Genomic DNA, 27,049 nt, shown 5'->3' with positions numbered 1-27,049 from the left:
GCTCATGTAAATGATTTTTTTCCTTCTTTTTAATACGGTAAAATGCCAGTTTTACATGATGAAAAGGGTTTCCCAAGGAGCTGTTGGAGTCTTTGTGAGCTGGTGTCCTCTCTTCCTGATCCTCCTTCAGGAGTAATTTATGTTCTGAGATTAGACAGTGAAGGAGCTACGTGATTGCAGACAGGAGAATAGACGAAGCAATGAGGCACAAGTAAGACCAGTCATGACGATATCTGTCACCATAGCATCGACGGTGAGAGGAGTGCAGAAACGTTTTAGGTCTTCCACCTAATTTCTCACACTAGTGAGAAATTAGGTGGAACTTTATTTTGTAATTTTTGAGTGACACGCTCCTGTCTATTGCCTCCACAGGAATACCTGTGTCCACTAAACGGTTGTGTGTGGAAGAGCATGTTGTGACAGCCATGTCTCTGGAGATGGAAAAGACCATCACCAAGTTGATGTATGACTTCCAGAGGAACTCCACCTCCGACGATGACTCCGGTTGTGCTCTGGAAGAGTACGCCTGGGTTCCCCCCGGCCTCAACCCTGAGCAGGTATGAGCTCCATGATATTCAAGCTGCATTTTACGCTTGGTGCTTCATGAGTTGTTGCTGGTTTTTCATTCTGACCACGCAGACCATATAAAATAAGTCAAAGCAATGGAAATTACTTATTCATCTGGTTTATCTAATTTGCAACACTTTCCTCACAATCTGAAGCTGTAAACAGGATTGTTTGACCAAAAGAGAAAAAAGCACGTCCTGGTTGTTTTATTTCACCTTGTGTGTATTATTTCCTTTAGGTTATAATAGGAGGAAGAGAATGGGGCAGGATGACATCCGGTTCAATCACTGGGACTGAAATATCAGACATTTTATTGAAAAATACTTGAAGGGACATTTTTCAGCTAACAAGTTAAAAACTAAACGTATATGTAGGAAAATGTAGTGCCAGACAGAATGATAGTCTGAAGGGAAAAATGTGGATAAAATGGGCCATTTCACACATTGTTAAGAACAGCGAACTTTGATTAAAAAATATATTGAAGAATGGGAAATGATAGGCAGCTCAGTGAAAATGATCTACAAGGTTTTATAATGGAAACCAAAACCAGAAAGAGGTGGAGGAAAATGGAAAAGCACTACAATGGATCAAAGGATAGCCTGAAATGGCAAAAACTCTGTAATGGTCAAAAAAGGTCCTTTGCGAGTTCTGTAATATAGGCACCTCTTTGAGAAGCCAAGCGATCTGCAATAAGTGCCCGCAAAGTTCCATTGTTGGAAAAATCACTTCCTCAAGATGTTCCAGATTGTCAAAGAACACACTCTGTGGCCAAGGGAGAAATAGCTAAACATAGAAATAACTATATTGTCATATGCTCAGAAAAAGAAAATCTGGCAATGAAATGTGTACTCCACAAGCTCCCTTCAACATCATCTTAAAACATTACTTAAACTAAGAATAAGAAATCACAAGTAAGTAATTATTAATAATAATAATTCTAGGTTGAGGGGCACAAACTGAATTGAAGTCACAGTTCAATGTAAAACTGGAGGACTTTTATCAACCTGTCCATCCATCCGTCCGTCCATCCATCCATCCATCCATCCATCCATCCATCCATCCATCCGTCCGTCCATTTATCCATTATCCCCTGATTATGTGAGATCCAATCAACTTTTTCCAGCTCTGATCAATTTTATTGTCTGAACATGGCTGTAGGAATGAAACAAGTAGTGACGTTTCATTAGTGGGTAAATTTTAATTATGCTTTTGCTAGCCGGAGCTCAGTCTGTCCTTTATTTTAGTGAAATTAAAGTAATCGGAGTCAGTGAATGTTGGTTTGAATCTTATTGGAAATTCAATTTAGTTTATCTGAGCTTGCAGACACTACAGCTCCCTGTTTGTATCTATTTGCATCTTAACAGCCTTTTAATGCCATGCCTAACCAAGGTAATTGAATTAGTAGAAACCATCTCTACATCTTTAGTTTGTTTTTATTTTTCTCTTTAGTTTGTCTGTAGTTTTTGCTTTGTGTGACATTAACATGCATACATTTCTTCAACAGTTTCAGCTACAAACCATGTTGTCTTTGTTCCATAAGAGAAAGACACTAATACAACAGGCCACCTAGGGCTCTGTTAACAGATGACAGGAAGCCTGATAACAGTGATTTTCTCTAGTCAGCCATCTTGACAGGATGCTGAAAGAGGCTGCAGCCTCTGTCATCCAGCAGGAGGTGGAGGCAATTGAAGCTGCCTGTTTCTCTTTTAATGCACTTGAATGTAATGATTTTTAAGCCTGTCACTTCTGGTGTCTCTCCATACAATGCCATTAAAAAAGGAAATAATCATGTGTTAAGGCTCATTGAGCTGTCAGGAATCAAAATCTCCAAATTTGTCTACACTGAATCTATCATTAGGATTCAGCTGTGTTCCAATTGTCTTTCTAAAAGATTTTGTTTCCCAACTTTGGACTTTTGCTCAAGCATAACTTTTAGGTTAATGATAATTTGATTACTAAAAGACACAGTAGCTTGCATGAGATGACTTAGGTTTCTTAAGGTTCATAAAGCAATCTATGTTGTCTCACAGTCTGTCAAAAATGTATCAAATTGGCAGTCTCTAATATCAATCCATCTTAAGATTGTTTCTTGACCTTTGCGTTAAGTGATATTTATCAAACATTTAAAGAAGAATCAGGGGTTGTTTTATTTTTTATAGAACAGTTTTGTGTAGTTTTCAGGCTTAAGATTTATTTATTTAAATTAAGAATAATAATGATTCAACAAAAGTTATTTAAAAAATCTACAGGAAGTAGTAAAGAATCCATCCATCCATCCATCCATCCATCCATCCATCCATCCATCCATCCATCCATCCATCAGCCTATTAGAGTTGCAGGAAGCTAGTGTTTCTCTTCAGCAAGCAATTTTATTATGAAATTTATTATAACCATACTAAAATCTGTTAACTAGTGATTTCATTAAACGGAAGGCATAAAAACATTTTTTTCTGACTTACTATTCTACTATAGATACATTCAGTTCAAGTTCCTCAAGATCTATGCTCTGATGATCCATAGCTGCAGTCTTTTATTAATTTCTTTCTGATTTTCGTCCAGAAACCACTGCCACAGTTTAATTACTTCCTAGTTTGGTTTGCTATACATCCTTTTGTCCTCCCTGCTATGTTCTTGATCCCTTATATTTCCACTGTGTGTAAGCTTCACCTTTTCATTTTAAGAAAGTTTTTTGAACATGATGTTGCCTTCATCCTGCTTGTGTTCGGGTCTTCCATGACCAGCATTGGTTTTTCAGTCAACGAACAGACCGGATTTGCTCTCAGGTCAGCTTTATAACAGCTGTTGATTCACTTTGTGACTCACAGATTAGTTCTTATCCAGGTCATTGGATGTCTTAGTGCTTCCTCATTTTAGCATCAGGATTGCTCCTAAATAAAAGCACTGAGTGACGTGGCACACACGTCTGAGGTGGGTGCAGGGGAAGTGGTTTGCACGCACCAAAGTAGTCACACACTGTGCAGCATGAAATCCAAAGAAAGGCTCATTGGTGGATTATTTTTTTCTCTGACAGAGTCAGAACACACTTGCTTTTGGATCAGTAGACATCAGGAAGAGCTGATTAGCCAATCAGGAGTCAAGTCAATGTATAGCGCAACATCTTGGTGCAAAGTCAATAAATTGGAGAACTATGTTGTGCTAACTACAGTATTTTATTCTAAAACAAAAGTCAACAATCAATTACTGTCGTCAAAAAATATCTCAATATTGAGTACGTATTCTCAGATTTTAAATTTTAATTTTTAATATTGTAACTGATACAGTATTTCAAAACCTTCTAAGTTTTAAGATAATATAAAAAAAAACATTCATATTTTGACCAACACTTTAAAGTCAGCCTTAAATGACCTGGAATAAAGCAATTAGTGCAGATGAAAGGTCAACTTGAGATGTCCACTACAATTTTTTAATAATAAAAGACATTCTTATATTTCATGTTTTTACCTCAAAAAACATCTACAAATCATTTTCAGGACTTGAAGATGATTTGATTCATTTTCAAATCATTCAGCTAAGATTTGATGATTAATCCAGAGAAAAAAAATAGCAGATCTTCTGAAAGTTTGTTCTAACACAAAAATAATGAATTTTTCCTGATCCATGTATTAGTGCATTAAATCAAATTAGTTTCTGAGTGTCACAAGCAAACAGATCAAAACTGAAATGAACACTATTCATTATTACTATAGCATTATGTGTAAACATTAAATTAGGAAGATCAATCATGCACTGCTTGGAGAATAAATTAAGTTAATTTAGAATTGATTTTGCCAAGAAAAATGCATGAGGCATTTTTACGATGATAAATTATTTATGAAACTAATCACTAAATGATGCACAAAAGAAAGATTTAATTTAGTTATGTATGTGTATCACCTGTTCTCCAGAATGAGAATGGAGGTTATGCAGGAGAAAAAGAAATCATTACTTCTTAAACCTTACTTTTTCATCATTGCATAGTACCATATAGTACAGCATAGCATAGTATAGCACAGCATAGCATCGTACAGTATAGTATAGTATAGTATAGTATAGTATAGTATAGTATAGTATAGTATAGTATAGTATAGCACAGTGAAGCATAGCATGGCGCAGCACAGTATAGTATAGCATAACATAGTATAGTATGGCACAGTATGGCACAGTATAGCACAGCATGGTACAGTATAGCATAGCATGGTGTGGTGTAGTGTGGTACAGTACAGAATGGTACGGTACAGTATAGCATAGCATAGCATAGCATAGAACATCACAGCATAACATGGTATAGCATAGTATAGTATAGCATAGTGTAGTATAGCGGAGCATAGTATGGTGTAGTATAGTGTAGTGTGGTGGGGTGTGGTATAATGTGGCGCAGCATAGTATAGTATACTATACTATAGTATGTTATGGTATAGCATAGTATAGTGTGGCATGTTGCAGCACAGTATAGTGTAGTGTGTCACAGTACAGTGTAGCATAGCATAGTATAGCACAGTATGGCATAGCATAGTACAGTACAGTACAGTGCAGTACAGTATAATATAGTATAGTATAGTATAGTATAGTATAGTATAGTATAGTATAGTATAGTATAGTATAGTATAGTATGGTATAGTATAGTATAGTGCCTTGTGCTCCTTGCAGGGGAAAGAAAGGCACCTTCCTTTTACAGTAATTTTCCACCCCAGTGATTATGTAAACTTAATCTGAAAAACTTGACTGAGCACAAACAATTTTGATTCGGTGGCCAGTTTGCCTAAACTCAGACAAGCGACAAGATTGCTTTCCATCCCAAAAGTGTTTACCTCTTGAGTACCAATCAGCGTTTTCTTTATTTCACCAACTAACATGCAAATACAAGGGGAGGTTCAGGACAAGGACACTGAGTGCTGCTGCATGATGAATTCGAACTGCAGTGGATATGCTGAGGGTATGGGTACGCTGAGATTTCCTTTAAGCAATGTGAATATTAGCTGTTAAAAGTTTAAAGAAGCTCATTCTGTTCTAGGGTGAGTCTGCAGCTGCAGGAGCACAGAGCTCATTGTGCAATCACTTTTAACTCGAGACGCTGACCTCCAAGGATAACAGTTATTGAGGGAGAAACATAAACGGGTCCTGTTGGCATGAAGGGCACACTAAATTCATTTAAATGTAATTTCAGATTAATGTAAATGAGTTTGTTGCATGAATTAATGAAATAAAGCAGAACATGTAAACTACTTTGCATTCAATTCAAAGCAATGGAACCGCACACAACATATTCAGTGCCCTTGAACTTTAATGTCCTTTGTAGAGGGTTTGCATGATAGACCATTGATAAGTGGTAGATAATTGTGAAGGAGGAGGAAAAGGATTTTATTTTCCATAAATACAATTTATTTGTGTTTAACATTTAGAAAATACATTGTAAAAGCATATAGAAACTGTTATTTGTTTTACATTTTCTTCTTTTCTACTAAATAGCTCAATTTTAAGTTTTGCTACAAATTCTCAATTAGACCTCAGCCAGTACGTTGACATATATATGAACTATCCCATTGTTGTTCTGCTCTGAAAGGTGAACCCTCATCCCAGCCTCAAGTTATTTGCAGCAGCTAACAGGTTTCCATCCAGGATTGTTTTGTTTTTACCTCCACCCATCTTCCTATCAAGTCTGACCAGCTTCCCTGTTTCTGTTGAAGAAAATTATTATAACTTGACAATATTGCCTACACTGTTTCTAAAACTGCCTTAACTTTGAGACAATTCATTCTTCCCTTTCAGAATAATGTACCGCTGTGTTAGTCTGCCAGATAAAGTCCCATTAAAATACATTGAAGTTCATGCTATTAATGTGGGAAAATGGAAAAAAAGTTCCAGATCCTTTTGCATACCATTATATGCTAAGATTAGTTGTCATTAAGGCTCTTTCTGCTATACCTATTATAATTTGAAATACTTAAAATGTACACTACATTAGAAATTTATGTAAATTGGCCACTATGGAGTGTCCATCAGTTACAGTTCTGTCTCTGTCCTGCAGCTCAGTTCTTCTCCTCTGTTATCCATGAGCCTCCTAGCTAATATATAACTTATGATGTGAGAGATAATCAAGTACAGAGGAAAGGAGGATAACTTTGAGTCTGACTTCATTGGAGGTCCAAGGATAATGTACCAAATATAAACATGTGCTTTGTTTCAGTGGTCAGACATCTTACAAAATGGTTAAAAATAATAGATATTAATCTTGTCTTCCAGAAATTGGGAATTTAAATGTTTTTGCTTTGTCTGTTTTAGGTGCACCAGTATTATAATTCTTTACCAGAGGAGAAAGTACCATACATAAACAGCCCAGGAGAGAAATATCGCATCAAGCAGCTGCTTCACCAGTTGCCCCCACATGACAATGAGGTGAAATACACTTTTAGCCATGAAATGACAGATTTTCTGTTTTAATGTTTGAACGTTGAAGATGTCTGCTATTTGTAGTTTTTATGTCGTCCGATGGTGATGATGAGCTGTGATGTTTCAGGTACGTTACTGCAACGCACTGGACGAGGAAGAGAAACGAGAGCTTAAGATCTTCAGCAACCAGCGGAAAAAAGACAACTTAGGCAGAGGGAACGTCCGTCCATTCCCCCTCACCGTGACCGGGATGGTCTGTGAGAAGGTAAACAGAGGAACTCCTCTTCATTTTGACTTTTAGATTAAATAAAAAAAAAGTCATAGGACTTTCATTATTTTTTTTACCTACATATGTATTTTTGAGACAACTTCCTGATTACTCTTTTCCTTCTCTTACCATCTCCCTCTTTTTTCTACCTGTTCCACTCTCTTCATCCTCTTCCTCACCATCAGTGCGGAGGTCAGATAAATGGAGGGGAAATTGTAGTTTTTGCTGCCAGGGCGGGACATGGAAAATGTTGGCACCCTGGTTGCTTCGTCTGCTGCACATGTGAGGAGCTGCTGGTGGATCTCATCTACTTCCTTCAGGATGGGAAGATCTACTGCGGCCGACACCACTCTGAGAGGCTGAAACCCCGCTGCTGTGCCTGTGATGAGGTGCGCCTGTCTGGGCCTGAAGCCCTTTGGGGTTGGAAAGCCTAAACAACACAGAATCTAAAAGGTTTTGAACAAGTTTACAGAGAAAAGACGGCTCTGTTGCTCTGTTAAATATGCAAGGGATGTCGTTTCCCCTCGCCAAAGTCTGGTGAAGTCCTCTTGGGTTAATTACCTGAACATATTGTGACCCAGATGATCTTTTAAGAGGCCAGCATTTGTAGTTTTCATAGCAAAGATTTGTTTTCAAATATGTCGTTTAAAAAAAATCTGTAGGACAGAAAACAGGCTACAGTTGAGTGGTGTGGTGATGCAGCAAGAAGGACTCTGGTTAAATCCTGGCCTGGGGTCTTTCTGAGTGGATTTTGCACGTTGTACCCTCTGCATTAGTGGGTTCTTTCCAAGTACTTCAGCTCCCTCCTGACCTCATATAGAGTTTTACAACTATCTAAAGTGCTCTTTGGTCTTTTTGGTGTTATTTACTTAAGTTCTCTAACAATCTGAAGCCTATAAAGAACAGCTGAGTTTATCATACTTATTAACTACAGTCATATGAACTATTTATAATAAAAATATAATTGATATTTGGTTGATTTTATTTAGGGGTACCAAAATGTAGAGATGCATACCATCTTTCTTTTGTACATAAAAAGAAATGATAAATTATCATTTGTGCTACCTTGTGTTGGTCTACACCAGCGGTTCCCAACCCTGGTCCTCATTCCCCCTAACACTGAGGCTACAGACCTGACTGAATTAACTGGGTGATTAACGGGCATTAGCAGCATTAAATACCATGCAGAGAAAGTCATGCAGCCATGACCTTCTCTGCAGAAGATGGAAAAGAGACATCTACAACACGTAGAATTGGAGGGTTTAAAAACCAGGGTTGGGAGCCACTGGTCAATAAAATACTCAGAAATTCAAGGGGTGTGAATACATTTGCAAGGTAACATATCAAATCTGAGCATTTTAGATGAAGAGTAATACAAGTGCAGTCGATGTATATGGTTTTGCCTGCTATTTTTCTTATACATATATACATGAGCAGATGGGCATTCTCAGTCTTCATAGAGTAGACCATCTGGCCATTGATTCGGTTGCAGTGAGCACAAGACACAACACACAACAGGCCTTTATGCTTCTTAGCTCTTTAAACTTCTTGACCTTGTTAATTCTCTTTTTCACTCTGATTGAATGATATTAGTCATCATCATTTTTCAGAACAGACAGGATCCCTGTTTTTTAACAGTCCCACCCACAGATGGTATGTCATTTTCTTCATCAAAAAAAAAAAATCCTGTTAAAATACATCTGATCGCTGCGACTTATTCTTCTTACATCAGAAGTGTTCAAGTGTGTATGAGTTGCTTTTCTTAAACCCTCAGAAAAGAAAAATGCATAAAAAAATGTAGGATACGACAAGAAATTATTGTACAACGTACTTGTCCCTCACACATTTTTTTTTATTACACTGAAATGTTTCAGATAATCACACAAATTTTCATATCAAATAAAGAAAGCATAAGACATTTATTTCACAAATCTGAGAAAGGCCCTCATCTCCTTTTTGTTCAGCTGAGTTTTATACACACACACACACACACACACACACACACACACACACACACATACACACACACACACACACACACATACATATATCTCCTTGGAAATCTCCCAAGAATGCAAATTTGCCCAGTTTATTTCTAATTGTTTAATGGTGAATGCTGACTCTTAAATGAGCAAAATAAAGTCTGCAGTGCTTTCGATGTTTTGGGTTCTTAGTGGCCTTCTGGATAAGTTGTTGATGTGCACAACCTATTTCCACAAATAGGTGGAGACTGCACACTTGAAGCTGCAGTCAAGTTTCCTCCTCACAGAGCATCCATCCCTTGTGCCTTCCCCACTCAGCTCCTCCAGATTAGCTATGAAAATGAAACTATGTGCCTGGAAAATACATAGAGAAAATATTTCTCTTAATTGAGCTTTTTGCAGCCTAGAGAGGTGTACTTCCGCCTACCATAATTTAAACATGGAACATGGAAATGTGTGACTTGTTAGCATAAAACCTAATCCTGTGTTTTCTATTTCCACAAGTTACCTTTGTTTGTTTGATGGTCCGAAACATATTAGTGTGACAAAGAGTAAAACGAATACTTAGAAGTGGCTTCACAGAAAAAGTACCGAACAAAAACAACAGCCTGTTGGTTAAATCCTAGATTACCCCAAACATGGGCCTCGCTCTCAATGGGATTTGAGGAAATATTAGCATCTGTTCTGACCAAGTTTTTTTTTTTTTTTTTTTAGTGTTCTTACCGCATGTGTTTGCTGACTATTGTAATATCTGAACCACACAGCTAATCTTTGCCGATGAATGCACTGAGGCAGAGGGAAGGCACTGGCACATGAAGCACTTCTGCTGCTACGAATGCGATACCACCCTCGGGGGCCAGCGCTACATCATGAAGGATGGACGGCCACACTGCTGCAACTGCTTCGAGTCTCTTTATGCAGAGTACTGCGACGCCTGTGGAGAACACATAGGTACAGCGCACCTGCAATAACACGTACAGTTGACAAAACACACGGACATGTTTTACTTTCCACACTGCAATACAGCAGCTCAAACAGCCTCATAATGAATGTATGTGTGGCTGGTATCAGCTCCGAGCCTCATGGGTCACAGCTGCAGAGAGGCGGATCCAGTGCGGTGAGATGTGGATGGTTATTATCATCCCCGGATAACAGTGAAGGAGTGGGTTTCAGAGAGTGCTCCCAAACTGTAACCAGATGGGAGCTGTGAAGGATGATTACTTCCTCCAGTCTGAGAGCAGCGCTTGTGAAATGTATTCATGCTATCTTAGAAATCAAGCAATCATGTAAGGGCACAGAATCACAAATGTTTGACTCCAGGAAATAAAAATAAGAAAGAAGAGGTTAATCTGCTGGTTAAATTGGAATTGTTGGGTATACTCATTCACCAGCATTGTAGTTCTGCTTATTTCTGGAATGTGGTCGAAAGGATTAATTTTTATTTTCCCTATGTGATTAAAGGAATTGACCAAGGCCAGATGACATATGATGGGCAGCACTGGCATGCCACTGAGGAATGTTTCTGCTGCGCTCGCTGTAAGCGTTCCCTGCTGGGTCGTCCATTCCTCCCAAAGCAGGGGCAGATCTTCTGCTCACGGTCCTGCAGTGCTGGGCAGGTATGAAAAACTGAAAGCAGCTGCAATTTCATACATTCCTTTAAGCATTTTTATAATCAAACAAATCTGGTTTCTTTCCATGCGTCAGGATCCAGAGGAGTCTGACTCCTCTGACTCTGCTTTCCAAAGCGCTCGCTCTCGAGAATCCCGCCACAGCACCAAGATCGGCAAGAAGGAGCGCAGGAATGCTGAGCAGGATCGCCGGAGCACGGAGCCCCGCCAATCAGCTCCTCCACCCATGCCCGACCGCCTGTCTGCTGAAATTGATCCCCTTTCTGTTCCGATGGACCGACTAAGCCTTTCATCCAGTCAGACTCCGAGCAGGACGCCTAACCGTACACCGAGCCGCACTCCGAGCCGAGCCCCAAGCCTTAACCAAGTGTGGATGAGCAGGGACGAACCCTACATCCCAGCTTCATACGAGGGCCCTAAAAGGGATCCCTCCCCAACCCCTGCATCCATACACCTGCTGGGTCAGTGTAATGCCAGGCAGGGATACAATCCCAACACAAACGCTCATCCACCTGCCCAGAGTCCTGCCAACCCAGGCAAGAGGCCTGATTCCTGGGGGAAGGAGCAGGGCAATGCCAAGAGGACCCCTATGGCTGCCCTGAGAGGCCACTCCTTCAATGAGAACTGGATCCATCACAGCCAGGATGAGTTCAGACCCAACAAGCTCCGTACCCAGATGAGCTTCAATGAGATGTCCAGCCAGAATCAGGGTTTCTCTGACAAGAGGAGTACCAGTCTTCATGGATTCCAGAGAGACGGCAGACCCCCGCTGACAAGGAGAAACCACATCACAGCCATGAGCTTCAACGAGCCCCTTACTCCACTAGAACAGACGCCTCGTGGATCCATGGACTCACTTACTATGTCCAATACTGCAGGTAATGAATCGCATGTAGTTGCGTCACAGTTCAATAGAACATTGTTGTAAATGCAGCTTAATTAGCTGAATTGAAAAGTGAACTCTTATCACATAGTTCTGTTACACAATCAGAAAAGCACATTTCACGTGTTTATGGCTCAAAACTAGTAATCACCTAGAAATGAGTTTCTCTGACAATGTTAATATTAGATAAAAATAATAAAAAATGATTTATCATTATCCGTCTATAATAAGGGTAAGTAAAAACTGGTAAAGGAGAAGCTTGTAAATACAGTGCTCTACATTAAAGCAAAAAATAATGGAAACTTTTGTGAAAGAAAAACAAGCGGTGGAATATAATGCAGATAAGATAACTGCAGCTTTGGCAGGATTGCAAAATAAATCCTATTGAAGAGTTTGGATGAGATTCAAAAGGCATGGACTGTGTCTGGAGTCATCTACATTCCTTTGTTTTAAGCCATTGTCATTTGTCAGAAACAGCTTACGGAGGTTTGGAGAAAAAGGACTGGACTGTCCCTCAGTGGTCCAAAGTCCTATTTGAAGTTTAAAGTAAATTTAGCATTGTATTTGATCAGAGTCAGGAGGTCCGGTGGGGAGCCACAGTATCCAGATAATGCAGATTAGGGGAAAGGTTGTTGCTTAACACCTCAGCAGAGTTACAGGCTCATCGCCTCCGTGCCATGCTGCACCGACACTTATCGATTCAATAGGAGCCTCAACCAAGTACTGAAAATATATCCTCTAAAGAACAAGGACATACTTTTCAGTTGCCTGAAATTTTTTGTAATATAAAAAAGCATTTTCATTGGTCTTATGTAATATAATAATTTTATAAGCAACTAAAAACATATAATCTGATCAAAATGACAGAAATAAATACTTGACCTTTGTCACTCTGTATGTGATGACACAATGTGTGAATTTCACTTTTGCGCTTAAGTAAATTAACTTTTTTATATTGCTCTTTGGTATTGAAATGTATCTTCATATTGTGACTGGAAAATATGATGTTTGATGTCCTGTCCTAACAGGTAACTCTCTGGATGGGGCCACCAAGCGCCAGGAGCATCTGTCCAGGTTCTCCATGCCTGACCTGAGTAAGGACTCAGGCGTAAATGTGTCGGAGAAGAGCAACATGGGTACCCTCAGCTCATCGGTCCAATTCCACAGTACAGAGTCGCTTTCCTCTTCTCGCCCTTACAACAACAACATGTACACTCCCCTGAGAGTCGGGTACCCACTTCAGTACTGGGATGGCCCGCAAGACATTGGCTTTGATGGCAAAGGTCGTGTTGGGTTAATGGGCAGCAGTGGGAACCTGCGGATGGCTCCCATGAGTGACAGGATGCCACGCCGCCGCATAAACGCCCAGGAGTCCGTTTCACAGCAACAGCAGCCACAACCGAGACCCCACAAACACCATCGTGGGACTAACGGTAATGGTCACCACCGCAGTGGTCGCCATCACAAACGCTCCCGCCGCTCGCGCTCTGACAATGCCTTGCACCTAGTGGCAGACCGCCCGAGTCAAATGGTGGAGCTTCCCTATCGCCGCGTACAAGAGGATTACGACCGCTTCCCCTCTGGTCAAGCTGCTCGGGAGTTGTATGGCGTGGACTCAGGCGGGCACAGGCAGATGCCCCACCGGCCTTGCCCGCGCACCACTTCTGACCTTACTCTGCAAAATGCTGGCTGGCAACCAGTAGGACTGGGTGGGCCATGCTGGAATGATGGCTACATGGAGGCTGCTGACCCCTGGTGCTCCAGCTGCTCCTCTTCTTCTGAATCTGAGGCTGATGAGGGGTATTACCTGAGCGATCCAATCCCTCGGCCTGTGCAGCTGTGCTACATCAACAATGAGGAGCTGCGCCACCGCTACAGCCCGTCTGGGATAGGGGCCCATCACGGGCCTCTGCACGGACCGATTCATGGCCAGCTCCACAGCCGCCAGAGGAGGAAGAGCAAAAACTGTATAATTTCCTAGATGTAGAGCAAGGAAATGAGAAGGGAAGGGAAGAAGAGCGAAGGGAATTAGAAAGGTAAGAAGACAGAAGAAAGTGCTTGAGAGGAGGAACAGAATGAGTGGGAAGGTGAGAGTAAGACAGCTGAGAGTGTGTTCAGGGTGTGTGTGTGTGTGTGTGTTTCTGTGTTTGGCAGGGTTTGAGGGATAAAAAAGCCAATTTCTTTGGGCTTGCGAGCTTACACAACTCTACACTGGGTTATGGTTGTGTACACCTACACAGAATGATCTAATCATAAGAGGAAGCTCAGCTGGCTTACACAACAAGAATGTTTACAGTGACTGAGACCAACTCAACGATGGCACCAGGAAGCACTAATGAATTGGACTGCTTAATATGCCGTGGTCATGGTATATAACATGGTGTACGTGCGTGTCTGTCTGTGAGTGTATTCATGTTACAGAGAATCTGAACAATTTCTTTAGTCTGAAACGGAAAGTAAAGCTGCAGCGCTCGGCGAGCTCAGAGAACCGAGCCCTGAGCAGCCGACTTCTTCTACGCGGACCGACAAGAAATTGTGCTGGGATAGTGAAAGCTATGTGCTAGATTCCAAGCTACGTCATTGTTTACCTCTGTGGAATCAAAATGCTGCTGGAATATAGTGTTGGCTTCCTAGCCCTGTTATCAGCTTGTACAAATAAATAAATAAATAAATAAAAGTCTATTGAAACTTGTGCTCTACATAGCCAGCTCTCCATGCTTTACCAAGGACAGAGCGCCGGGCAGCCTCTGCTCCTTGGCCATTCAGGCACAGTAACGTCAGGTATGGTCCTGTTTTCTTTTCTGCAACATGCTTTGTTTTACTTACAGATGGTTAAGAATAATTAAATAGTAATATTAACAATAATGATATTAACAATAATAATACTAATGCAAACAATAATTATAATGATATTACAAAAAATACCTGCTAAATGTATATATAGTAATACACTTTAATAATAGATGAAGTACTGTAAATGTCTTGTACATATTGTCTTAAATATTTATATATTTTGTAACAAAAGAATCATTATTTGTATAACATCATAGAAATGGGGAGGCTTGCATGTGAATTTTGTTGTTGTCTCATACTGAAAATAAAGTGTACTTTAACCAGAAAACTCTAACGTGAGTTGTACTGTACTATTTTGCTCAAAGCAAGGTTTTCTGTTTGTGCTTCGGTGTGATGGAGTGACAAAAATCATCAACACTCTGCATGGAAACAGATATTTTGACATGAAATATCAAAGCAAGTGAAAGCAGCTGCAATGTCTATGATTGTACTATAGACAAATAAAGTGGTTTTGTTTTATTTCTTCCTAATGTTTAGCTACTCATCCCATAGAACTGAATTGCTCACAAGAAGGAAAGTCTCAATCAAAATGTCTTTGTCCCCGATACTGATGCCAGTCACTTAAGATGAGGTGTCTACCAAACACCAATATGATACTAATAAAACTTTTAAAAAATGATCATTGGCATGTATATATACTTGAAAACATAGTTATCTAAGATTGTGTATATGGTCTACACACTCCTGATGAGTCTGTTTTTCTAAACTTTAGATTTAGCACCAACACATTAATTTGGTAACGCAAAGATTGACCTCTTTGGTATGAATGCCAGGCGTCATGTTAGGAGGAAACCAGGCACAGCTCATCACCAGGGCAATACCATCACTTCAGTGAAGCATGGTAGTGGCAGCATCATAGTATGGATAACTGATAAGCTAGTCAGGATAGAGGGAAAGATGAATGCAGCAATGTACAGAGACATTCTGGATAAAACCCTGCTGCAGTGCGTTCTTGATCTCGAGCTGGGGTGACATTTTTCAGCACCAAAAGGACATGACCAAGATCTCAATAAAGAGGCTTCAGAACCACTTTGTGAATGTTCTGAAGAGGCCAAGCCAGAGTCCACACTTGTAGCCAATTAATCCGCTCTGGGAAGATCCAGAAATGGCTTCACCAATAGCTCCTATCCAAACTGATAGATTAAGTACTGAAGAGAATGGGTTAAACTGCCTAAAGATATATGTACTAAACTTGTGGCATCATATTTAAAAGAAAAAAACAAAACTTGAGGTTATAATTGCTGCCAAAGGTGGATCAACAAAGCATTAAGTAAAAGATGTGATTACTTATGTAAATTTGATTTTCTTTTTTTATTAAATTTAGATAAATCTGAAACTTTTTTACCATGTTGGGGTATCTGTGTGAAATTTCGAGGAAAGTAATTAACTTAATGCAATTTGGAATGTGGCAAAAGTGAAGTGTTGTGAATACTTTCCAGATGCACCGAATCTTATCTAAGAGCTGCATGTATGCTGGTCACCATTTGACCTATTTGCCCGCTTTTAGATATGACCTAAAAAGTTTCTAAAAATATTTGACCCCGTGCAACAGCTTAAATGCTGCAAAGAAACTATAAAAGTATAATGAAAATAGAGAAGTGAGAATAAACTACATCAGACACAGTTCTCCGGTTTTAATGCATTTCAAGCGAAATGACCAGTGTATTTATTTTACAATCACATTAAAGTGGTCAGCATTAAATCTTAATTTCCTAATAGAATTAGTCTGGAAACTTAAAACATGTCAGGCAGCATATAATAACCTGTCAGAACATTACTCATGAAAAAAAGATATATCAAAATCAAAAAAAGATGTACCCCGTCCGATAAAATGTCAAAAAAAGAAAAAAGAGAGAGAATCTCTGTTGCTAAAGAAGTTCCTGGAGTTCCCTGGAGTCATAGTCCTCAATAAATTTCTCCATGGCATCCACACAGCGTTTGCCAATGTCCCGGAGGTTCTCCTGCAGTGACGATTGGATGGGACGCTCCAGGGATGGATCCTTTGCAATTAGCATCTTTGCTACCAGGCCGAACATTTCACACTCCTGGTAGTAAACCTGAAAGGCAAAAATATTCAGGGCTTTAGGGCAAAGGAACCAGTGCTAGAGGACACACAAAAACAGAGGAGAAAAAATTAATTAAATTATTTTGCCAAGAAAAAAAACTCTCTTCTTCATGTATTATTCCTGAAAGTATAATCCTGCAGTCTGTTCACAAGAATAGTCTTTGCAGCAACTACTGTGGACATTTTTGCATCTGCATCCATCGCCAGCCTCACATTTTATCGCTGCAGTGCTTCTATATCCCTGCAACCATGGAGATATGAAAAAAAAGGAACCAAAGCATCTTCTCCATCAAGTGGGTGGAAACACAAGTACAGTCTCTGACATAAACAGAGAGCTGATGAGCACAGCCTCATGTGATGTCTGTCACATTGAAGGCAACATTAAAGCACGTGCGGAGTCTCTTGTGAGACAGGTGAGCCTGTCATGCTTCTTTTTGATCGATTTGAAAACAAAGAGCATGAAAGAAAAACACTCTCAGTCATGTTAAACTGTGAACAAGGCCTTCGTTGCCAGGCTTGGCAAAAAAAAAAAAGAAAAAAAAAAAGCCAGTAATGACACTTCTGTTGCCTCAGGCTCGGCACTACAAAATTAATGTTTATACTACAGCAAACAAATCTTTTGTTGCCTGTCTCATGTCTCCTAGCGCTTCCTAAGATCTGCACTCTGACATTCTTCCTCTAATCCCCGCTTCTCTTATCTTTGCTCTTTCTCAATCACTTTATAACCATTCCTCTCCCAAGACATGTGGGTGAATTGTTTGTGTAATTACACTCTCCCCCCACCTCATCTATCTCTCTCCTCTTCTGTTGGATGGCTCTGTCTCGTGCTGCCGTCTGGCTCGCAGTTAAAGGGAGCTCCCCATCTCTGCTTCGCTCTCTGTGATCTCTCTCTCTGCTTTGGTTTCGCTCATTTTGAAAAACCTGTAAAGAAAGAGGTCAAACAGGACCAAAGCTTTAGGTATTTCACAGTTAGCCAAAATTGTGCCTGTAAACACAGCTTATGATTGATGTGCTAATGAGCATCCTGAAACGTTACAGCAAAATAAAGTGCAGATTTCACCTGATATACTGTAAATTACAAAGGTTTTCACACTCCTTATCCCTTTTCACATTTTGTCTCAGTACAAACATTTGTGTATTTTGTTGAGATTTTTATTGCCCTCTTTACTTTGATACCTTAAAATTCAGTGCTGTTTGTCATCTTCAAAAGTCATCTGATTTCTAAATGCAGTCAATCAATGTGTAATTTAGTCTCAATATAAATCCAGGTCATCTGGGAAGGTTTCAGAGGTTTCTTAGAAAACATTAGTGAATAAACAATGTCACATGATATAAAGGAATGCTGCAGACAAAACTGTGGAGAAGTTTAGGGCAGGTTAGTCTTTAAGAGAATGCCCTAGGGTTAGAATATCTCATGGAGCATATTCAGTCCATCTTCTGAAAAATAGAACTGCAAACCTACAAAGACCTGGCTAAACACAGGGTACACTGGAAGATTTGTTTTAAGATTTGAGACTGGCATGGTTCACTCAACTACCATGGAAAATTTTAGATCTCAGTTTAGAGTCATATATTAGAATGGTCCTGTCAAACTTCAGATTTTTTAACACAACCAGAACCTCATTACATGTACGCGTTAATGTCCTTTTTGCTGCTCGCCTTCGCAAGGTGGTCTTAGACCGGTGTGAAGTTAGCTGGATGTTTCCATTGCTTTCAAGTAAATCAAACAACCTGTTAATCCAGACGTAATGAGTCACACTGACTTTTTCAATTTTCAAATAAGCATCAGGTTGGCGATTGTCTCCCTAATTACAAAAAAAAATACATATGTAACAAACAATAATTATACATTTATAGATATAATAGTGTTGCCATGATTGGCAACCAAAGAACAGAGCTTCATAACACATAAATGCATTTATTGACTTATTATTCTTTGAGGCAATAAAATAACTTTTAGGACGGTATTAAGACAGGGAGGTAATATTTTGCAATTATTTATGTAATTATGCTTTTGTATACCAGGACAATGGGTTTTTAAATTAGGCAATCAGCTTAAGTGTAGTATCTGACAGAAATACTGAGGAAAACATATTTACTTTACATAATGCCTCAATTTTTATGCATTCCAGACTAATTGGATAAATTAAAATAATTATGAAAACAAGTTTTTTTTTTTATGATTTGAATGCAAATCCTATACAGTCACTAACTAAAAGTTGATTGACAACTAACAGTGGTTCAACAATGAGACACTCTCCTCCAGCATCCATCTTCCTCTTTTCCTCATTCCTCTAAGCACCGCAGGCATTCAGCCTTTTCGCTGTGCCTCTCATTCAAAATTGATGATTATTGTCTCTGTTTTGCATCTCGCCTCACACTCAACAAACCAATTCTGAGAACACAGGACACCTCGACCTAAGAGATCCACCTGCAGATTGCACAGACACAATCTGTAATAGCATCAATATCCACATACGATTCTGTTTTACATATAAACTTGAACAATTATCCAAATTGGGCTTGATAGGAGACGTCAACCAACCTCTTAGTTTTACACCACTTTCTTGAATCTGAGCTGAAAATAAATTCGGATGCTTTTCCTAACAGATAAATCATCTGTAAATACAGATCATCTAACTCCACTGTCAGCTCTTTCAAGTCCCAAGCGTTTCTCAGTCTTCACCATGTTAAACAGATGATGTACTATATCCTTGGATCGTAATCTCTCGTTTCAATCCTCCTTACTCTTCGTCTCAGATGGTTCTGGTCCAGGTTTCTTCTTGGCTCCATCTGTCCAGAGAATCTTGTTCCAGTACTGTACACCATATTCATAAAGGCCTGCTTTGATTGCAGGCCTTTGTAAAACGCCTCCTCATGAATGTTGAGATGGCATGATGCTTCGAAGCAGATTTCTTTTACCAAGAAAGTAGTTCATTTGTGTTCTTCATGCTAATTTATCAACCCGTCCTCGTATTCACAAAGTTACAGGCATAAAAGGAACTGCAATATGCAAATTCAATATCCAGAATCTTTATCTTATTAATTTGTTGTGAATAGCAACAGAAAAGACTTATCAAGAGAACAAGATTCTCTTGGGTGTACAAGTTTTATAAATCAAGAGTGAGAAAAGAGGAAAAATGTGAAATAATGAAAAATAAACCAATAAATCACCCAGTGATCAAAATGCGATGCTCTTATCAGTGATCAATATGTACATATAGTAAATTGTCCAATTTCTTAAATAATATTAACATTTAATTAAATAAAGGTTAAGTAAATACACTAAATCCCACTCTTCCAGTGAATAACTACCAACAAACTACATGTTCTTTAATATATTTGCAGGGACACTTTACCTCAGTCTAAACTGATATAGACTTGTGTTTACTTCATATTATGTTAGATTCTAAACTACCATAGTGTCATGAAAAATGGGGTGTACCAATAAATCAGTCAGCAGATAAAATAGCCCGAATATCCTACATTTTGAGAAATCTGTGATCAGCCAACACTTGCATGTGAAGCCAATCTAATCCACCCACCCACCAGGTCATGTCTGCATATTTGCAGTTAACAATAGTCACCCCACAGTTGCCAACTCGGCAATATTCTTGCTATGTTTCACTGTCGGTCAAAATCGGACCCATTTTAGATTGGTAATCGGCGACTGGCCAGAAAACTGTAATCAGCTGAGCTGCTCCCGGCCTACTTCATGTTGTGAAGTGGGTTCTATTTGAGTGATTTCTTCTTTATTCAACAGGCCAAGCAGTAATCAGGCTGGGTTCTGACAAGTGAAAATCAACTTGGATTTCCCCAGAAAATGTGGTTGATTAAGGTTTATTAATGATTTAAGAAGATGATTAGTTTTTTTAGAGAGATTTGTCTTAATAACCGAAATTATCATTTGAAAACTATATAGGTGTGAAGAAAATCTGTAAAAGGGCAGAAAGTTTTTCAGAGTACTGTACCGCCATAAAGGAACATGAATAACATCTTCGGTCAGTTTTATTGTCAACATTTGCTGTATTATTCATACAGGTGTAAGTTATTTTTATTTAACTTAAATCTGCAAAAGCAATTAAAAGCCTAATTAGCGCATCACTAGATTTCTAAATGCAACTTTGATAAAAACCTTATTTTTAAACCAAAGGTCTGTATTTTAGCCACATTTGAGAACATAATCCAAACTGAACTGTGGCAGCACATTGAACCATATGTAGGAGCAAATATAAGCTCACCGCAGTAAGTGAAAAAAGAAAAAAAAAAACAGAAGAAAAAGTTAAGCAATAAAAAAGTTTTATATTTTAATAAATATAAAACTAGGAAACATATTCTCCAACTAGAAGCTGCATTTATTGCATCTAAATTTTAATTTAGATGCTACATGAAGTAGGCCGGGAGCAGCTCAGCTGATCTCATTAAAATCTTCTAGTAAGAATGTCGCATCTTGATGGTGAAAACAGAAAGAAATCTAATTATGTGAGGACTTCTAACCACCAAACAAATGAGCACTTCATTATGGATGGCTTTCAAGATCGGCATGTTTAATTGAATCAGTCAGATGTTATGTGTATAATTCCAATCCTTTTTTGCCAGTGAAGCAATCTCATTGACTTCTTCAACCAGGGGACCATTAACCATCCCTGCTCATGTGCATTTTCTCTAAAAAGAGACATTTTAGAAAAAGAGAAACAATATCTTCACAAAATATACATTATGAAATATCTCTGTAGTTTAAAAAAGCCTTAGTTCTCATCATTTCAGCCTCACTATAAGCAGCAACCAGCTGCAGCTCATCACGTGCAGCTGCGCTCCACGCTGTGCTCACATCAGCAAAGATAACCATGCAATCCTTTGATTTCAGCCACCTGAGCCGCTTCAATTAAAGCTAAAAAAAACCCCTCTGTGATCTACACTCCTGTCTGGAGAACAAAAAATAAGAATCTGTTAATGCTGTATGGATGCTTGCTGGATGCATAAATTAACAACAATATGAAAGGATAAATATTTAACAATTACAAAATGTAAAGGCTTTTTAGCTTAAAGAAAAAAAATTCTCAGAGTAGGTTGATGATGACAAAAATCAACAATCATATTTATCCCTTAATGACATAATTTTCTACAACATGAATGATAATAACTATTCATTTTCAATATTTGCTGATCCTAGTGTTTAAAGAAAGAATCTTTTTTTATATTTCTGATTTGATCAAATAAAATCAAAATAAAGATAAAACCCTTAACGCGCATAAAGCTAAGAATACTTTATAACCAAGAGTGAATATATTTCTGAAAAGCATGTAATCAAACTGGCAAAATGTGCCACATTTAATGCCCAGCAGCAAACAGTGACCTTCCACTTAAGGATGTTCAGACAGTTTAATATAATTTTTAAGGATATGTTTTACTGGGAGATATCAGTGAATGTTCTCTGAAGGTGTAACATCTTCAGAGAACATTCATTCAATACTTACAAGTCTTCTAATCTTTAGAAAACTTTCAGTGAATGTTGCTTCTAAATGCTGTTCTAAATTTCAAAGAAGAATCTTGTGGAAGCTATTAGGAAATGTCCACCAAATATTTTCTAAAGGTTATATTGTAAAAAAATAAATAAACTTTCACTAACCTTAAGAGAACCTTTATGGACTCTTCTCTAAATGTTCCTAAAGATGATCTGCAAGTTTCAAAATGAAGCTGTTTGCAAAGCCTTGCTTTCCAGTTATGTGTAAGCTTTTAGGAAACTTTTTCTGCTGTAATTTTTAACTTGTTTTAACCATGAAGATTTAATTTAGTGGACGTAACAAAGGTTACTTAAAAGTCTTCAGAAAATCCTCTGAACAGTGTTTTATTTTGATACTGTTCCAAGGACCGGAGGATAAAACTATCCATAACAAGAACATTTGCTGAAAACATTCATATTCACAGACCTCCTAATGTTCCCTTTTTCAGTTGGGCTTCAGTTTATAAGCTCTTAATACCTTTTTTGTATCAGCATTAAATTAGTAGAAGTTTAACAAATAATAAATCAATAACAACTGTGGTAAAAAATAAAATAAAAATAAAAAAAACATCTTTAGATAAACATCTAGCAGAGAAAAAAAATGGCAATAATTAAAGATGGGTCTCTAAAGGTTTTAATATAAATTTTTAAGTGAATGTGTAAGGATGGAGCAGATTTTTTGCCTGTGAACTTACAGTGATCTGCATGTCCTTGTCTCTGCTGGAAGTGGACCTTGGTAAGACAGGCCTAGAAGCTGGAAGACACACAAACCACAAGGTCAGCTCAGCAGCACAGCAAGAGATTTCACCACACTAAATAAGATAAAACACCTTGCATATTTACAAGTATGTTTTTATTGAACCGATGTTCCACCTCTTGTTAATTTTTTCCACCGTTGAGATCTGAGATCAATACAGATTTTTGCATGACCTGCCAGCCTTTACAGTGCTGGAATGCAGTATTCCCATGTAAAGCCGTAGCTTTGTTATGGTTCATTATGTTCTGCGGGTAAATCTCTCCCTCTCTTCATCTTTCACACTCTCATATACACACAAATCAGCGATGAGTCACCATCATCGCACCATCACTCAGGAACACACAAAAAAAACCTGCTCCACACTCACACATGCACAAACACACACCTCCACAGTGCTGCAGTGTGCGCACAAATAAAATGGCTGTGTGCAAGGGAAGATAAAGATACTCAGCACCAGTTTATACCAGCAAAAATCTGATACGTGGATTTTCAGTGTTACAACCATAGAAACATACCACCTTTCTACTGATAAATTGTGAACTCCTACCACTAACAGACCACAAAGATATTGTTAAGAATCTAACAGATGTGTCTCTGGGAAAAAAAGGCAGCACCACACTGTTCAAAAAGGGGGTGGGGGAAGCTGGCCTGCAAGCAGCTCATTTATGACATAATCAATACACTGAGAGCAGGAAAATGTTTCTTTCTGATCAGCTTTATGCAACTCTGGTTTGTTGCTGCTAGAGTTTCTACCTACCAGCAGATACAACAAGCAACTGCCTCCAAATGTTTGTTGCGCAAAGAGCTCAAGAAAACAAGATAAGTTCCTTAACTTGAATACACTTCCATCTAGTGGCAACCCATTATACTGCAATTACTCACATTGGCCTGTTTTAGTGAACGATTTTTTTTCATCCAATGTAAGTTACCAAATAATGGTTTGTAAAACAGGTCAAGGGTATGATGATTTAGTACATTGCAATTGATGTGATATTTCCTATTATAGCATTTGATGATAGGAAATATATTCCAGCTATATTATAAATATATGCATATTATATATACATATGGTGACTATCCCCAGCAAATGTTTCAGGTGAGAGGCGGGGTACACCCTGGACATGTCACCAGTCCATCGCAGGACAACATAGAGACAGACAGGATAACCAACCATGCACGCACAAACTTACACTCACTAAGGGGACTTTAGAGAAACAAAGCAACCTGACAGTCATGTTTTTTTGGCTTTTGGGGGGAGGGGGGAGGTTGGGTTCCCGGGGGGGACCTCCGGGTTGCCCGGGGGGACCTTGCAACTTCCCCGCGGAAGGCCCCCGGGCGGGAATCGAACCCAGGACCTTCTTGCTGCAAGGCAACAGCAGTTGGCCTCTCTTTCTATCAACTGCGACACTGTGTGGCCCGGTTTTATTATTACTTTGTTATTTTTATAATTAACGTGATTAACATAAATTATTAACTGTAAATGACAGCTTCTTCATGCATTTGCTGCAAAATGAGAAAACTTACAATAACTATGAAGTTCAAGCGTTTCTAAAATGTCTGACAGTGGAAGACAAAACACAGAAACCATTCTGCAATATGTTCAGCCTTCCTGCTATTTGCTGACATCGTCTTCCTACTATAGCTGGCTGGCAGCCTGAGTGGACAACTGAGATGTCTTTGTAGAAAACACAGTTTCATTTCAGAAGAGCCTTGTCATGTATGGTGGACTCACTGATGCTAAGAAAAGGTAATGGTAAAATAAGATCATTAGAATCACTGGGAAATTTGTTTGTGAATGGAGCTATTATGGGCTGTTTTATGAACAAATTAATACATTTGGTTTTGCAGTGACATATAATTTATGACGTGTGTGACTTTGATTTTGTCCGCTACAAACATAAACCTACTGTTTTGTTTTGAAGGTGAACTTCTTTCAGTGCTCTCTCTCTTCTCGTGATGCTGCTTTTCTCTCTCTTTCTCCTTCGGCCTCTCTTTCTCCCTCTGCTTCTGCTTCTCCTTTTCCTTTTCCTTCAGTGCGAGCAGCCAAGGTTTAGGTGGAGGGTAATCCTTGCGATGGACGTAAGTCCGCTGCTTCAGGTGGTGGTGTTGACTGCTGAAACCAGCTTTGTGAAATGAATGGTGGTCTCCTGGAATACTGCATTATGGAAGTCATTTAAATAAAATTAGGTTGAATTAGTTACAAATATATATGTTATAGATTATATAATAGTTTAATAAATATATTTTTGAGCCTCACCGAGGCTTGTAGACATGCCCTCCAAGCTTTGGTTTGTAAGACCTGGATAGCCATGCTCTAGGTGCAGATGGACTTCTCACTCTTCTGATTGGCCTCTTTTTAATCTGTATTGATTAAAAAGAGGAAAGAGTATGTGTGAGGAAAATAATTCCTCACACATACTAAAATTACAGAGTCGTTCAGTGTAAAAAGGTCATTTTGAGTCAACGGGTTATACCTCGGCGGGAGAAGCAGTGCTGCCAGTCAGCCTCTTGTCAGCCTGCAAAGGTAGAAGATGATATTATTAGATTAATGATATTATTATTGTTAATGGTGGGAAACATTTTGATAGGAGATGGATTAAAAGGTTTTCACATTTAAACTTCTTTAACATTCAACTTTAAAGATGAAAAACTTTTCATTTCATTTTCTGACATTAAGATAACATTTATAATTCAAAGAAAAAGTAAAGAGGTACATAAATCATTTAATTTTAGTAGATGAAGAACTGGGGAAACACAATCCTGTGAGAAAACACTGGATTAAAAAACATAAATAAATAGCTTAAAAATAAATCAGTAGGTTTTCTGGGATCTCAAAATGATAAAAATACATAAATAAATAGATTAATAATATTATAGTTTTTATTATTATTGTTCAACTACAAAGCAAAATACCAACAATTATGCAAACAGTGACAATAATTTAAAATAAATATTTTGTCCTATTATGTCATAAACTATATTTTAAAGCAGTACCAAAGAGCAAAGACCTCACACATGTCATTTATGTGAATTCTGTCAGCGACTTCAAATGTATATATACGCTTTAGATATTTCTACCAATGTTTTAAATCACAAAATAATTCCACCTTTATTAATTAATGCGTATGAAGCTCACTGGCGCCCTCGTGTGATCTTTATTACACCGTCCTTCCTATCATGCACTCCATTAGAGTTGTTGACGTCCTGACCTGACAGAGCCATTAACCACCGCGTTTATTATTACTTTAAAGAGTAAAGGCAGGTCCACAACCTTAAACGCTTCATCACTGTGTACACCCAACAAAGCCAAGCGTTACATGCGTACCCGTCACTGTATTTATGTATTAATTCATTTACCTTGCTTTCCTGTGTTTCTGGAGCTCGTGCATGGTCCATTTCTGCACGCTCGCGGCTCATTAAGCTCAAGTCCAAACTTTATTTTTTTCCCCGGGAGTCGAGCCGACAGGAAGAAAGTGTGACCTCTCATATTAATCCATCGCAAAAGTGAAACTTATCTATCTCTACCTTCCACTCCCCATAAGTTAACCAAAGGAGGGCATTTCTTTCACCTGAACAAGTTTTTAAAAAAAAAAGTTCCCCTTCGTGTCCCGTACCTCGCTTTTTCTATCGTTTTATACCCAGGAAAATAATTCGACGCTCGTTACTTCCTTTTTCACCTCTTGCCCAATCAGAGCCAGGCTTCGGTGATACGAGCTTATCAAAAGCGAAACAAGAAGTGGGGAACCGTGCAGAGGGCACGCCACCATGTCCACTATGATCAGCATGTCGTTTGACTTGATTAATGTGTTTTTGTTCCGTTGTCACAGCGTGACCGTGAGGCTGAGAATAAGGGTTTTAAAAGCTGCGGGTGGTGTAGTGTGCTTCCTGAATGTTGTTGGACCGGTTTGTGTTTCTCTGTAATAACTTCTGGAAAGGAGCTCCCAACACTGCAGCTGTTTTTTATGTGCCATGAACATTTCCACAAAGCACATGTCTACAAAATAATTACAAACGTATTTTATCGGCAGTAAAAACTATAAAAAGGTTCTCCAACACTACAGTATTGCGTAGTGTAGTCAATCTTTTGTTTGATTAGCATAATGTCAAGACCAAACCTGTCGGAGTCCAAACTGTGAAGTGGGAGTGGCCAGGTGTA

The 27,049-nt window shown here is 38.8% G+C and overlaps 2 protein-coding genes across 2 annotated transcripts in view; one reads left to right on the top strand and one right to left on the bottom strand.

Annotated features, from left to right (window-relative positions):
• LOC103145047 (prickle-like protein 2) overlaps positions 1 to 14,842 on the top strand; it is a 48,508-nt gene extending 33,666 nt beyond the window's left edge. The window contains exons 2-9 of the mRNA XM_007562290.2: positions 373 to 557; positions 6,847 to 6,960; positions 7,082 to 7,219; positions 7,408 to 7,611; positions 9,969 to 10,155; positions 10,666 to 10,820; positions 10,909 to 11,710; positions 12,744 to 14,842. Coding sequence (XP_007562352.1) covers positions 426 to 557; positions 6,847 to 6,960; positions 7,082 to 7,219; positions 7,408 to 7,611; positions 9,969 to 10,155; positions 10,666 to 10,820; positions 10,909 to 11,710; positions 12,744 to 13,696 — 2,685 coding nt within the window. The 5' untranslated portion in view covers positions 373 to 425 and the 3' untranslated portion in view covers positions 13,697 to 14,842. The remainder of the gene's footprint in view (positions 1 to 372; positions 558 to 6,846; positions 6,961 to 7,081; positions 7,220 to 7,407; positions 7,612 to 9,968; positions 10,156 to 10,665; positions 10,821 to 10,908; positions 11,711 to 12,743) is intronic.
• A 1,345-nt stretch (positions 14,843 to 16,187) lies between these two features.
• LOC103145046 (periphilin-1-like) lies at positions 16,188 to 26,719 on the bottom strand. Its single transcript, XM_007562289.2, has 7 exons — positions 26,251 to 26,719; positions 25,368 to 25,409; positions 25,151 to 25,254; positions 24,801 to 25,048; positions 22,832 to 22,890; positions 17,417 to 17,554; positions 16,188 to 16,625 (listed from the first exon to the last, which is right to left on the bottom strand). Exons 1-7 carry the CDS (start codon positions 26,308 to 26,310, stop codon positions 16,437 to 16,439), a joined length of 840 nt encoding a protein of 279 aa, XP_007562351.1. The 5' UTR covers positions 26,311 to 26,719; the 3' UTR covers positions 16,188 to 16,436.
• Between the last annotated feature and the right edge of the window lie 330 nt (positions 26,720 to 27,049).

This window comes from Poecilia formosa, unplaced genomic scaffold (genome assembly GCF_000485575.1).
Source record: "Poecilia formosa unplaced genomic scaffold, Poecilia_formosa-5.1.2 Scaffold135, whole genome shotgun sequence".
Lineage (NCBI taxonomy): Eukaryota > Metazoa > Chordata > Actinopteri > Cyprinodontiformes > Poeciliidae > Poecilia > Poecilia formosa.
This window is presented reverse-complemented; position numbering and strand designations above follow the sequence as displayed.

Excerpts from the sequence above, each read along its gene's own strand:
- LOC103145046 (XM_007562289.2), bottom strand. The coding sequence starts at position 26,310 with ATGAGCCGCGAGCGTGCAGAAATGGACCATGCACGAGCTCCAGAAACA. Across the intron at positions 25,410-26,250 it reads CAGAAACACAGGAAAGCAAG|GCTGACAAGAGGCTGACTGG; the intron begins GTAAATGAATTA and ends CTACCTTTGCAG. Across the intron at positions 17,555-22,831 it reads ACAAGGACATGCAGATCACT|GTTTTTCAAAATGAGCGAAA; the intron begins GTAAGTTCACAG and ends CTTTCTTTACAG.